The sequence below is a fragment of the Bos grunniens genome, chromosome 14 (assembly GCF_055505025.1).
Source record: "Bos grunniens cultivar Pamir isolate PY7600 chromosome 14, Bosgru_T2T1.0, whole genome shotgun sequence".
Lineage (NCBI taxonomy): Eukaryota > Metazoa > Chordata > Mammalia > Artiodactyla > Bovidae > Bos > Bos grunniens.
This window is the reverse complement of record NC_141178.1, coordinates 27,291,738-27,306,597: the sequence shown is the minus strand read 5'-3', so window position 1 is coordinate 27,306,597 and position 14,860 is coordinate 27,291,738. Positions and strand designations below refer to the sequence as shown.

The 14,860-nt window shown below is 35.0% G+C and overlaps 1 protein-coding gene across 4 annotated transcripts in view; it reads right to left on the bottom strand.

Annotated features, from left to right (window-relative positions):
- The window catches only part of PKHD1L1 (PKHD1 like 1), a 177,573-nt gene that overhangs the window by 146,857 nt on the left and 15,856 nt on the right, over window positions 1-14,860 (bottom strand). For all 4 annotated transcript variants that reach the window (XR_015140193.1, XM_086335355.1, XM_086335356.1 and 1 more), the window contains exons 5-9: window positions 9,895-9,952; window positions 8,554-8,647; window positions 5,474-5,527; window positions 4,823-4,896; window positions 3,665-3,707 (exon numbers count right to left, since the gene is read on the bottom strand). Coding sequence is in view for 3 of the 4 variants with exons in the window: in XM_086335355.1 (XP_086191481.1) it covers window positions 3,665-3,707; window positions 4,823-4,896; window positions 5,474-5,527; window positions 8,554-8,647; window positions 9,895-9,952 (323 nt within the window). In the remaining variant the exon portion in view is untranslated. The remainder of the gene's footprint in view (window positions 1-3,664; window positions 3,708-4,822; window positions 4,897-5,473; window positions 5,528-8,553; window positions 8,648-9,894; window positions 9,953-14,860) is intronic.

Below are 14,860 nucleotides of genomic sequence, written 5' to 3'. Positions count from 1 at the left end.
TTCCCTGGCAATCCAGTGGTTAAGACTCTACCCTTCCAATGCAGGGGGCATGGGTTTGATCCCTGACCAGGGAACCAAAATCCCACATGCCATGCAGCATGGCAAAAAAAAAAAAAAAAAAAAATTAGTTGACATTTATCTTAGTCAAGGTCACAAAGACAGTAGCAGAAATGGAATTTGAACCAGGCAGTTTGAGTCCAGAGCCCTGGGTACTACACAGTTCTCCTCTCTAGCCACTAACTTACATGAGATACAAAGTATGAGTGCAAGTTCACAACAGTCCGCCACAGCTAAGTCACCCTTAATAAACACGGAGCCTATTCATGTTTTTGATAGATACGTACTTGGACTTCCATAGCCTAAAGGGCTAGGGATGGAAAGAATATGACCCTAAAACTGAATGCTTTCTCTTAGTTACCTCCATTAAATTCATAATTAGAAAGGTTAAAATATTCTAACGTTATCTAAGACTCCAAACTCATTCATCATAATTAGAGCACAATGAACCGGAATCTATAAGGATAACGGAAACCTTGTGGTGGAGACCAGCAATCAACTCCCTGTGAATCAAACACAGGCATTATAATGTGCATCTGCAAAGCTAGAGAGTCCCTGAAAACATGCTATGCTAACTTAGCTATTTAAGAAGTTCACACTGGATTTTAAATGTTTATATTATATGAAGCCAGTTCCAACAATGTCTGTGGTCAGATCCTGTCTCTGAAAAATTAAGTCTGCTTTTTAAGCTGGTGGGGAAATTGCCTCCTGAAATAAAATTTGAATGTAATTTATTTGGTATGACACTGAGGTGATTTTCACTAATTCACTGATAATAACTAGGCATTTCTCAATTAAGAGAGTCTCATCTAAACCTTATCAGTTTGGAACAGCTGTTGTTTGACTTGGGGTAATAGAAGAGGGAAGGTTGCCCATTAAAAGAAATAGAGAATGCATACAATATTGTAAATCAACTGTACTTCAACAAATTTTCTTTTTAAAAGTAATACAAAATAGATGTCACATGGTCTCCAATTGGTTCATCTGATATTCAGTAATGCTCCAGAAATTTGTAAAATATTGATTTTATTAATTATAAAATGATGACATTTTAAAAATGCCATGTAATCTTAAAACTAGATTTTTAAGTAGTAAATATCATGTTTTTAACAATCACCTTAAATTCTTAAGACTGTTTTATATAGAAATACAATTTCTTAAACTCTGAGACCCTAAAACAAAAGGAAATCCATTGGCTTAAAAAAGGAAACAATGATTATAAGTCAAGATCACAGAATTTTATGCAATAAATTTTATGCAATAACAATTGTATGCAATATTTTTGCCTACATATGCACAAATTTTCTAATTTGGGGGGTATGTTAATGCTGCATATTGACTTATGTATACCTATCAATCACAATCAAGCTCAATCACTCAAACCTTCTATTTTTGGATAATTATTTCTCTGAGAGAGATATGATGAATTTGGCAATTAGCACCTCTCATTCAGACTTGGAACTAAGAATTCGCTTTTCTCACCTTAGGAAGAATGACATTGAGAGCATAAAGGAACCATATATAGTTCACAAAATCATTTAAAACTCCATATCATTGCTTCTAACACGTTTTGCTAATATTTCAATAAAATCCTATTGTCCGATCTTATCAAGTTATATCTAAGTAGGCCATGTCCTTACAGAAAATCACAGTTAAGTTATGGGACAAGTCACTGTCCCTTGTAAATCATAAAGGTAAATCTTAGCACTGTTTACATATCACCCACTCTGGCTTTATCTTGAATTATAAAATTCTTCACGATTTTAGTGCAGTGTATTTTATTCTATAATAAAGTGTCCGGTGGTTAGGACTTGGCACTTTAAGTAATTCCCTGATGGTGATCCAGTGGTTATGACTTGACACTTTCACTGCTGGAGCCTGGGTTCAATCCCTGGTTGGGGAACTAAGATTCCACAAGCCATGAGTCATGGTCCAAAACAAATAATAACAAAAACTTGTAAAAAAGAAAAAATACAGTCCCTGGGCTTTGGGAACCCACAAGTTTTTAAAAAGTGTGCCTCAATTTCTTCAGCTGAAAAATGGTACTAATAGTACACATTCCATAAGGTTGTTTTGATACTCATTAATGGCTTAAAATAGGGCAGGTACACAGTAAGTCTCAAATTTAAGTATTATGGTTATTATTATCATAAATAATTTTAAAAATAACTAATTAAAAAAAAAATGTCCAGCCCACGTTTATAACTTGGCAATAAATCTACTGACTTTAGGTGTCTAGAACTAGCTCATCTGTAAATACAGTGATAGTGGATTTAGTTTCACCAACCCAACTGCATTTCCATACATGCAGGGACCAAATCTCATCCTTCTCTTACAGCCTGTAAACAATGAACAGGAATAACATCTGCTTTGATTATAATATTGCCACTCTTTCCAAACTTCTAATCACTGAGTCTCTCTTCAGAGACAAAAAAATAAACAATTTTTCATCATCGGTCTACTACAACTATATTAGTATTGGATGGCTAAATGATGTGACTTATTTGGATTTCAATCAACCAGTTCACTTTCCAAACGGGAGATGCTATGACAATTTGGGAAGAAAAATTTAGGTTTGGCACATCATGGTCCTGCCCATAAAAGGCCAGCAGCATGCTCCAGTGACTGGGAGGGCCAACGAATGCCCCACACACACCCTTGTGAATGCTCCAGGAGTGGGGTAATCCCCCCACGGTAGAGAATCCTGGGTCAGGGCGTTAAACAGTGATGAGATGTGGTTCTTTGACTGAGACCCTCCATTGGTCATGACAAAGCATGGGGAAGAAAGGCTTAGGTCCTGGAGTCAGACTGCATGGGTTCACATTCTAGCTCTGTTTCCTACCAGCTGAATATTCCTAGGCAAATAATTTAATGTTCCTAAGTGTTGCTTTCCCAGTGTGCAATATGGGATAGATGAAAACATCCAATTTATAGGTTCTCTGGGAGTATTAAGCTAGATAATATGTGTAAAGTGCTTAATGCCATGCCTGCCACTAAAGGTTCTTCATTATATCTATGAGACTTGCAACATGTGCTGAGATTTGCATATTCTCATATTTCTATAGGTATGTGATGGTCTTTCTGACTGAAATTAGGATATCTGGAAATAAGTTCTAGTTTTACTAGAAATCATAAATATAAGTTATTAATATTGGTATTAGAATGAACAATTAAAAGCTGTAGCTACCATCTTTCACAATTCTATTTGTCTTGATACTTTAGGAGAAAATCATTATCAGGTAATATTAATCATGAAGCTTTATTCCTATATTCAAAAAAATTTAATTAGTTATCAAAACAATTTTATAAACAAGAAGGGCTAAAAACATAAAATCACACTTTTTCATATCACAATCAAATATTTTTTTTATTTACTGTTTTAAGTAATGCTAGATTTCCCAGCAACTGAAAGGCCATGTCTGAGACACAAATTACTAGTGAACAGGAGTTACAGACTCCTTAAATGTTAATTTGGGTAAAGTGATTAATTTTTTGAAAGTAATTAAGTTTTTAATCTAGGGATATATAGCACAAAGTAAATATACACTTTTATTTTATTTTCCCAGTTGAATCAATTATGAAAATTATTATTTACAAAATGATCTACCTTCCATAATCACTATCCAAGATGAAGCTGACATTGTGATGACCTGGAATTAATTAAAATACACAATCAATTAAATTCTCAATCACAGGAGAATAATAACTATATATTATAAAGCTGATTTAAAAGCAAGGAAAATTAACACCGTAATTATGCAACCATCTACTAATCCTCAAAGAAATGAAAACGAAATATCTTAAAGAAACACCTACTACTTTAAGATATACAAATAAGATGTCTCAACGTTGTAACCAGGAAAACCTCACAAAGTATAATAATGAATAAAGAATAAAAGAACATATATGTAATCATATTGCCCTCAATTTTCTTTCATTCATTTAACAGCTACTTAATTGGGTCAGTGACGGGTTGAGAGGTGCAGGGTGAGCACACTGTCAAAAGGAGGATATAGTCAGTCAAAAGCAACGACACAGAGAACTAAGTACTGTGATAAAGCTATCAAGGAAAAGGAGAACAAACTTTGAGAATGTAAAGCTGGGGATCAGGCTTTTTCGAAGACATGACATGTTATTTGAAACTTTCAGGACCGGGAACTTGCAAAGGCTGTGAAGCAGAAGGAATGTGTATATGTGTGTGTGCGTGTGTGTATATGTGTGCGCGCACGTGTGTTAGTCGTTCAGTCGCGTCCGCATAGACTGTAGCCCTCTAGGCTCCTCTGTCCATGGAATTCTCCAGGCAAGAATACTGGAGTAGGTTGCCATTCTCTTCTCCAGGGGATCTTCCCAACTCAGGGATTGAACCTGGATCTCCCTAGTTTCAGGTGGATTCTTTACTGTCTGAGCCACCAGAGAAGCCCGAGGCAGAAGGAATAAAGCTCATTAACTAAAATGCTTATGATTCTGAAGTACATAGAGCAAGGAATAAAAATCAGAGTAAAATTAAAGCTACAGGTAAACAGCTAAATTAGTAATGGAAACATTTAAATGACAGAAGAAATGGAAAAAAAGATACTTGAAGACACTTCAGTGTAAATCTTAGAAAAAGGTTTTTCATACATGCTTACGTGATGCTGAAAAAAAGCCAGGAAGTGCTAATTTTTAAAAAAGGGATGAGGCTACAGGAGCGGTCTAAGAGAATACCAAACAAGGAAATACAGTCAGGCATTTCTGAAAACTATGATAAATGATGGTCAACACTTACCAATGTAAGTTCCACTCATCTTACAAACCATAGAACCCATGTCTCCATTTGGATGATCTAGTTTTAGACCATACCTAATAAAATATGCATTTTAATTTCAAAGTTTACATTGACATTGAAGTTTTAAAATATTGTGTTTCCCTCAAAAAATCTTATGAATTTCAGAATATGTATCAGGACAGAAACTGTTGCTACAACAAAGATTTTTGTAAAATAAAAATATTTCCCAATCTTAGCTGAAGTTATTTGAATAAATATTTCCCAATATTAGCTGAAGCTATTTGAATAAATATTTCCCAGTCTTTGTTGAAGTTATTTAAAAATTAAATATTTTGTCATTAATTTGGTCATCCCCATTGATATTCCTTTTAAAGAATTCAAAACACTACCAAGTGAAACAATTATTTGATAAAGGTATTTCTCAAAACACTTTATTCAAAATAATTTAAACAGTTCATATCATAATACACTGGAGATAGTGGAGATCAGGTTACATCTAACTATATCAATGACTGATAAATTACCATATCAAATATTACAATTTATACTGTGTTATAAAGCATTTGGATATGCACTATTGCTAGAAATTACTATTTAAATCTAGTATATCTACTATTTATTTTTCTAAAGAAAATTATTTGAATTACTTACAAATTATCAGATTGTGATATGAGAAGCTCACAGGGCATTCCTCCAATATAAACCCTGTATAAATATTTTATTGGAAAAGATCAAATTGTGTTTAATATATTGTTTCAAAATGCTCTCCTCCCACCAAGCTTACTGCCACCTTATTTTTTTTTTTCTCCCAATCACTTAATAGTATCCATCATTCATTCAACAAACATCTACTGACCACTTATTATGTTACAGTTTTTGCTCTAGATGCTGGAGCACATCAGTGAGCCAAGATCTCTGCCGTTATAGGGCTGACAATCTAACTGGGGAAGAATGACAATAAACATGATAATCATAACATATTTGGTGTGTTATAAAGTGATGAATACTATAGGGATAGCAAATGTAGATAACGGGGACTCTTCCATCTGAAGTTCAATTAATTCCAATACAAAACATAATTTTGTAGTTAAGTTTCATATGAGTTAAACAAGGCTCACGTCTCACAAAATAATTGGGATGAAAAGAATGTCTAATAGGATCAGTGCCAATGAAATGGGAACAAGAAGCTGAGAAGGATTAGAAGCCGAGAGGAAAATCTGCCTTCACATTTCTTTCCCCAGCTGACTAGACTGAACTATTACTTTAAGGCTGATAGAAGCCAGTGATACTGGAGGCTTGTAGGTAACTGACAGCTATCAGATTCTTTGCAACACCAGACTAAATCCCCAGCTTCTGGGACAGCAAATCCAGATACAAAATAAGGCCAGATACAAGCCTGAATTACTAGCATATCTCCTAGCAGAGAACTTTGAACTTTTTAACATACTTTTCATACAAATTCTTTCATTTGATCAATACATTAGGTTATAAAGAATAAACTGAATTACTATACCTATTACAGAAATGTATGAGTTCATATTCTCTTTCTAACCTTTTGCTTCAGGCAAATAAACAACAAACTTAGCAGCCAGCATTTACAGCATTACTACATTAAGTCCTGGCAACTTATGTGTTAGTACTTACACATTAGTAACTAATATCCTTCCATTTTACAGGTGAAGAGACTGAGCCAGGGAGGTTAAGTAGCTTGCCCAAGCCTGCAGCCAGGAAGGGGTAGAGCAGGAATTCAAACCTAGAAAGCTCTGCTCCAGTGTACATTCTTAACCACACCCTGTAATTCCTACAGTGGTGTGGGTTTGCCTCTCTCTGGTAATATTACCCTATTTGCCCTTAAATACATATATTTATTATTTTTTTTCCCTCACTTTAAGACCAAAAGCTCCTTTAGTGGCACTAGGTCCTTGAGTCATTTGCATGTCCTCTATCATTTGTACCTGGTCTGAATGTGGAGATTTGGCCAAACTGACAAAGCTTGTGAGAAGCAGAAGCAGCTTGGGTGCTTGGTCTCCTGACTTCCTGTCAAGACTCAGCCCATTCACTGCTCCCACTTACAAAATTCAGGCACAACAGAGTGCCTTGAGGGCTCCAGTGTCAAAATGAATGTGATAGAAATGAGATAAAAGCAGTTCTAAAACTTTTGCCTATAGTTCAATGTGTGATTTTTTTTCTACATTTATATATACTAATAGTATCTCAGGGTTACCAGAGTATAGGGGCTGGGCAGCCTGCTCTGTGGTCTCTTCTGATTGTGATTCTGTGATTTCATGAAATAATTTCTATCCATTCCTTTGTATTAAAGAGAAGTAAATTTCAACTACTGAGGAGGAAAAAAGGAATCACTTGAAAGTTAAATTTTCTATTTCCTGGCATCATTAGGGAAAGGATGACTTAGAAAATCTGCTTTTAGAATTGAGATATAAAACATTCATAATACTCAACTATACAGAAATAGACAAAATACTTATACTAAACAGTCCATATAAAATGTTAAATATTTGTTTATTTTAGTAGTCCTTTTATTTTATATAAGGAATCAATAAAAATATTTCTAGAATAATAGATTCATGCAAATGTGATTTAATTGAGAGCTCTGCCCCATAGAATGCCAGACAAATCATCTTTATTTCATTTAGCAAAACCTTTCAAATTGCATGTTTTATAAAATTATATATATATATGTACATATATGTGTGCTGAATATTAATTTATTCATTTTCCCATTTTATACATGTGTTCAATAAGCATGAAGTATCTTGGAAACTATGATTTAATTCTGTGTGAATTTTTTTCTATGTTTATATATAGTATCTCAGGGTTACCAGAATATAGAGGCTGGGTAGCCTGATATCTGAAGTCTTGTCTGACTGTGATTTTTGATTTCAAGAAATAATTTCTATCCATTCCTTTGTATTAAAGAGAAGTAAATTTCAACTACAGAGGAAATGAGCAAGACTTCCGGTCTTTTAAGGCAGGACCGAGATAACCCTACCAACGCTGCAGAAAGTTATATAACTCTAGCGACATTGCAATTTCCTGCCCAAAGTGTGGACAGTACTTTTGATAACCAGCAATGTTACCATCTGGTACACAATTAGAACATGGAGGAATTAGGATTCAAATCCTGGCCTGTTAATACATTATTGACTTTTTTCAGTTTCAACTCTCCCCTAATACACCATGTGCAGTAGAAAAAGTGCCAAAATGCCTGTTGGGAAACTTGGGTTCTCCTCCTGACCTTTACTAACTCATGGACCTCCAGGCTTTAAAGGTTTTGTTGTTGTTGTTTTTTTTCTTTAATATGTACAAAATGAGGCAGCTTGATAAAGTAATAAAGTTCTCCAGTAATGAAGTTCTGCGATTTCAGCTCAATTACTATTAGACTTCTTCCATGTACCTCCTATTAATAAAGTCCATCATAGAAAAATAAGCAGTTTTGTCAGACCAAAAGAGAAAAGTATATTGGCCATGGTTTCTCCTTTTTTTAGCTTTTTATTTTGTATTGGAATATAGCTGATTAACAATGATGGCCATTGTTTCTATGTCAATGAACTATGCAATAGTCTATTTTTCCTTGCATAATATGGCTGGAAAATACTGGGAATCTCATCACATTGTAGTGATTTTTAATATCATTGGACCCATTATTCATGGGCTATCACATCTCATCTATAAGTTATAAGAATATTTTTGTTGCCACATCAAAAACTTACCTCAAAATCCTCACATTTTTCCCATTAGAGCTTAGTGCCGTATTACTTCCATAGACATCAGTGAAGGTTCTGCCTCGGATTGTTATTAGTGTACCTAAAAGCAAATAGAAAAAAACTCAGTGCAAGATCATCTATCTATATATCCATACATTTAATATTAAAACTTTACAGGTTATCCCAATAAAACCAGCATTCAGATACTTATATCTTGTGTTCATTGTATCATTTAGAACTGCTCTGAAAGTTCTAATAAAAAAATAAATCATAAATAAATATGTATAGTATTAAAGAGGTATCTATAAGTATTTATAGCTTAAGAGGTGTTTCGTGGAAGATAGGATGAATTATTCAATAAATATTGCTCGGGTCATGAGTGATTTATTTGAGAAAATGTAAATAAGATCCCTACTTTATACCAAAAAATGAAGTAAATTCTAGGTGAAATAAAAATTAAATATAAATAATAAAACCACAAAAACTCTTGCAAAATAAGCAAAGATTTATGTAGTAAATTTATTTAGTATTTATATAGTCAGGATAGTGGGATCCTGACTATAAAATGAAGGGAGCATAAAATGAAGGGAGAAATAACAAAGGTTAAGATCTATAGATTTAATAATAAAAATTAAGTGAGGACAGAAACATCATTAATATATTTAAAAAGCAAATAATAAATTAAAAAATATTTCCCATCAGTAAGATATATATATGACATACAGTCTTAAGATACAAATAATTCTTGTAACTTAATATGGAAATAAATGACTAGCCTTAAATTATCAAAGAGATGAATTGGTAATTCATGAAAAGAAGAAATAAAAAACTTTAATAAATACAAAATTAATTACATAAATCAAAGAAGTGGAAAAATTCAGGACAAAATCTACAATACTTTTCACATAAATTCTTTTTATAAAAAAGGAAAAGGAGAAGAGCCCTTCTGCCTCCCAGTAACCAATGTCCACTGGGCTTGGAGGAGGTGAAGCCAGCGTCAGCCCCCTAGGGGCTGTGTAGGAGTACATTTTTCACATAAATTCTTGAAAATACAAGAGTACCTAGAATTGTCAAGGTTTAAAAAGAAGGACATTCTCACATTTTCCTGTTGGAATTACAAGCTGATACAACTATAGTTATAATAAAAAACACTGGAAGCCAACTAACATTCAATATAGGGAAAGTTTAATATATTATAATAGATTCAGATGCAGCTATTAAAAAGCATTAAACAATATTTTATAATCAGAAAATGCTATTTATAAATTTTTAGGTATCATATATTTTACATACTAAAAATTAATTACTATAAACCAAAAAAGATATTTTGGTTGTTATATAACAGACCTGGAGTTCCAGATAAAGGTGTGATGCTCCTTATTGTTGGGGTTCTGAAACTTTTTGCCTGCAAAATAATATTGTTGATAAACAATCTTATCTCTATCTTATTCCTAGCTTTATGAAATATCTCTGCTTCTTTCATTATTTTATATTTGAACAACAGCCATAATATGACTATGAAAATATTCTTTTTTATATGTAAGAAATAGAGTTTAGATAATTATTGATTATTCCAAATTTTTTTCCCTGTCCCTAAAAATCATCTTTCATTTCAAAGTGTTTCTTTTTGAAGGTTTAAAATTCAATCACTCTTTGTCATCAGTATAAGCCAAACCACAGTAATAAAGCTGTCAAGTAAAGACTTTTAAGAATTTGGTGGAATAAAATTAAATAAAGCCTACATGGGTTTTCACCCTTTATGGGTTACACTCATAAAGAAAAAATAGCAAAGCATTTTTCAAAAACATAGAAGCAAAATTTGGGAAGAGTTCATCAAAATAAGTTTTAGTAACTAAGCTAATGATAACTCCAGAGTTACACAAAAAATACTTAGACCACCACCTGACACATTAGTAAAATCAACATTTTATTAATCATTGGTTATTATTAGTCAATCAAGTAAACATATGCCAACTTCGTTTGAAAAGAAAAAAATGAGAAATAATTACCACAAAAGGGAAATATACTATAATTGAAAAACAAAATTCTGAATTTTGTAAATTCAGGTAAAAAGCAGAACTGATGGACAGATTAAGATTCCTCAATGACTGGGATACGTGCAGATCAAAATCCACACCTAGAAACAAACAATACAGGAGAAAACAAGCTAGAAATAGATCAAGAAGAGTCCATCTGCAGAAAGAAAAGGGTGCTTCAGAAAATGGAAGAGGACAGGAACATGGGCAGGAGTTAAAGGAATAACTGAAGTTTTTGGAGGAGGAATAATGCTGGTGGAGAAAAGGATGACCTCTGCATGGATACAAAAACTACACAAGCAAAAAAACTTAACACGAAGTTGACTCTCAGTGAATGGCAGCTGTCCCCCTCCCCACTCCTTCTCATTCAGGAACAACCTAAAAGAAAGATGCTCAGGTACTTGAAGTAAAAGGACAGATTTTTTTTTTTTTTAAGACTGCCAATAAGAGAGATAAATTTTGAAATTTGAGGCTAAGGATGACTTTGGACTCATTCTTTCACACTTTAGAAACGCCTAATGGAGAATCAATGTAAAGGTAGTAGGATGTAAAACACCCAGTCAAAATATTACTTTTAAAATTTTTTTATTTTGGGCAAAATACCACTTTTAGAGGTAGAATAATAGAGAAGGTGGAGGAAGAGAAGCTATAGGAACTGCCAAATTGTGGGCAAATCAATCTAAGTCAAAGTATACTCACATAAATTATATCTGTGGTAAAAAATAATTGAAGAATGCATATTAAACAACAGATTAGTTACTATTATAATTTGAGGAGACAGATCAGAAACAGATTTTCAATACACCACCAGCAAAGGATCAGTGAAGATGGCAGATAAAATTATTTCATAGAAAACAGAAAAAGAAGGTAAAAGATTGTGAAAATTAAGAATAATTAACCTGAAATACAACAGCAATCAAGGATAATGCTTTATCATGATAAATGAATATCATGAAAGTGACAAAATTAAAAAATAGTATGAGAATTAGATCCTACAAATGTGTAACAGTGTAAAGGGTTTTAAAAAACTCAATGAAAGTGTGCAAATGTTATTGGTTCTCAGTGAGAACAAAAAGTAAGAGTGAGCACTTCAGTTCAGTTCAGTCACTCAGTCGTGTTCAACTCTTTGTGACCCCATGGACTGCAGCAAACTGGACTTCCCTGTCCATCACCAACTCCCAGAGTTTACTTAAACTCATGTCCATTGAGTGGGTGATGCCATCCAACCATCTCATCCTCTGTCGTCCCCTTCTCCTCCTGCCTTCAATCTTTCCCAGCATCAGGGTCTTTCTAAATGAGTCACTTCGCATGAGATGGCCAAAATGTTGGAGCTTCTTCAGCTTCAGCATCATCCTTCCAATGAATGGTCAGGACTGATTTCCTTTAGGATGGACTGGTTGGATCTCCATGCTGTCCAAGGGACTCTCAAGAGTCATCTCCAACACCACAGTTCAAAAGCATCAATTCTTTGGTACTCAGCTTTCTTTATAGTCCAACTCTCACATCCATACATGACTACTGGAAAAACCATAGCTTTGACTTGACAGACCTTTGTTGGCAAAGTAACGTCTCTGGTTTTTAATATGCTGTCTAGGTTGGTCATAACTTTCCTTCCAAGGAGCAAGCGTCTTTTAATTTCATGGCTGCAGTCCCCATCTGCAGTGATTTTAGAGACCAAAAAAATAAAGTTTCTCACTTTTTCCATTGTCTCCCCATCTATTTGCCACGGGGGAAGTGATGGGACCAGATGTCATGATCTTAGTTTTCTGAATGTTGAGTTTTAAGCCAACTTTTTCACTCCTCTTTCACTTTCATCAAGAGGCTCCTTAGTTCTTCATTTTCTGCCACAAGTGTGGTGTCATCTGCATATCTGAGGTTATTGACATTTCTCCTTGATTCCAGCTTGTGCTTCATCCAGTCCAGCATTTCTCATGATGTATTCTGCATATAAGCTAAATAAGCAGAGTGACCATATACAGCCTTGATGTACTCCTTTCCAAATCTGGAACCAGTCTGTTGTTCCATACCCAGTTCTAACTGTTGCTTCTTGACCTGCATACAAATTTCTCAAGAGGCAGGTCAGGTGGTCTGGTATTGCCATCTCTTTCAGAATTTTCCACAGTTTGTTGTGATCTACACAGTCAAAGGTTTTGGCATAGTCAATAAAGCAGAAGTAGATGTTTTTCTGGAACTCTCTCGCTTTTTCAGTGATCCAACGGATGTTGGCAATTTGATCTCTGGTTCCTCTGCCTTTTCTAAATCCAGCTTGAACACCTGGAAGTTCACAGTTCACATATTGTTGAATTCTGGCCTGGAGAATTTTGAGCATTACTTTGCTAGTGGGTGAGATGAGTACAACTGTGCGATAGTTTGAGCATTCTTTGGCATTGCCTTTCTTTGGGATTGGAATGAAAACTGACCTCTTCCAGTCCTGTGGCCACTGCTGACTTTCCCAAATTTGCTGGCATATTGACTGCAGCATTTTCACAGCATCATCTTTTAGGATTTCAAATAGCTCAATTGGAATCCCATCGCCTTCGCTAGCTTTGTTCGTAGTGATGCTTCCTAAGGCCCACTTGACTTCGCATTCCAGGATGTCTGACTCTAGGTGAGTCATCACACCACTGTGGTTATCTGGGTCATGAAGATCTTTTCTGTATAGTTTTTCTGTGTATTCTTGTCACCTCTTCCTAATATCTTCTGCTTCTGTTAGGTCCATACCATTTCTGTCCTTTATTGAGCCCATCTTTGCATGAAATGTTCCCTTGGTATCTCTAATTTTCTTGAAGAGATCTCTAGTCTTTCCCATTCTGTTGTTTTCCTCTATTTCTTAGCATTGATCACTGAGGAAGATTTTCTTATCTCCCTTTGCTGTTCTTTGGAACTCTGCATTCAAATGGGTTTATCTTTCCTTTTCTCCTTTGCCTTTCACTTCTCTTCTTTTCACAGCTGTTTGTAAGGCCTCCTGAGACAAACATTTTGCCTTTTTGCATTTCTTTTTCTTGGGGATGGTCTTCATCACTGCCTCCTGTACAGTGTCACAAACCTCTGTCCATAGTTTTTCAGGCACCCTGTCTATCACAGCTAATCCCTTGAATCTATTTGTCATTTCCACTGTATAATCAAGGGATTTGATTCGGGTCATACCTGAATGATCTAGTGGTTTTCCCTACTTTCTTCAATTTAAGTCTGAATTTTCCAATAAAGAGTTCATGATCTGAGCCACAGTCAGCTCCAGGTTTTGTTTTTACTGATTGTATAGAGCTTCTTCATCTTTGGCCCAAAGAATATAATCAATCTGATTTCGGTATTGACCATCTGGTGATGTCCATGTGTAGAGTCTTCTCTTGTGTTGTTGGAAGAGGGTGTTTGCTATGACCAGTGCGTTCTCTTGGCAAAACTCTATTAGCCTTTGCCCTGCTTCATTCCGTATTCCAAAGCCAAATTTGCCTGTTATTCCTGGTATTTCTTGACTTCCTACTTTCACATTCCAGTCTCCTATAATGAAAAAGACATCTTTAGGGGGTGTTAGTTCTAGAAGGTCTTGTAGGTCTTCATAGAACCATTCAACTTCAGCTTCTTCAGCGTTACTGGTTGGGGCATAGACTTGGATTACTGTGATATTGAATGGTTTGCCTTGGAAGTGAACAGAGATCATTCTGTCATTTTTGAGACTGTATCCAAGTACTGCATTTCGGACTCTTTTGTTGACTATGATGGCTACTCCATTTTTTCTAAGGGATTCTTGCCCACAGTAGTAGATATAATGGGCATCTGAATTAAATTCACCCATTCCAGTCCATTTTATTTGCTGATTTCTAAAATGTCGATTATCATTCTTGCCAACTCCTGTTTGACCACTTTCAATTTGCCTTGATTCATGGACCTAACATTCCAGGTTCCTATGCAATACTGCTTTTTACAGCATCAGATTTTATTTCCATCACCAGTAATATCCACAGCTGGGTGTTCTTTTTGCTTTGGCTTCATCTCTTCATTCTTCCTCTAGTTTTTTGTCCACTGATCTCCAGTAGCATGTTGGGCACCTACCGACCTGGGGAGTTCATCTTTCAGTGTCCTATCTTTTTGCCTTTTCATACTGTTCATGGGGTCCACAAGGCAAGAATACTAAAGTGGTTTGTCATTCACTTCTCCAGTGAACCACATTTTGTCAGAACTCTCCACCTATGACCTGTCCATCTTGGGTGGCCCTATATGGCATGGCATATGAGCCATAGAGACTTAGAGACTTTTAAAGCAACTGGACATTGCTGTCA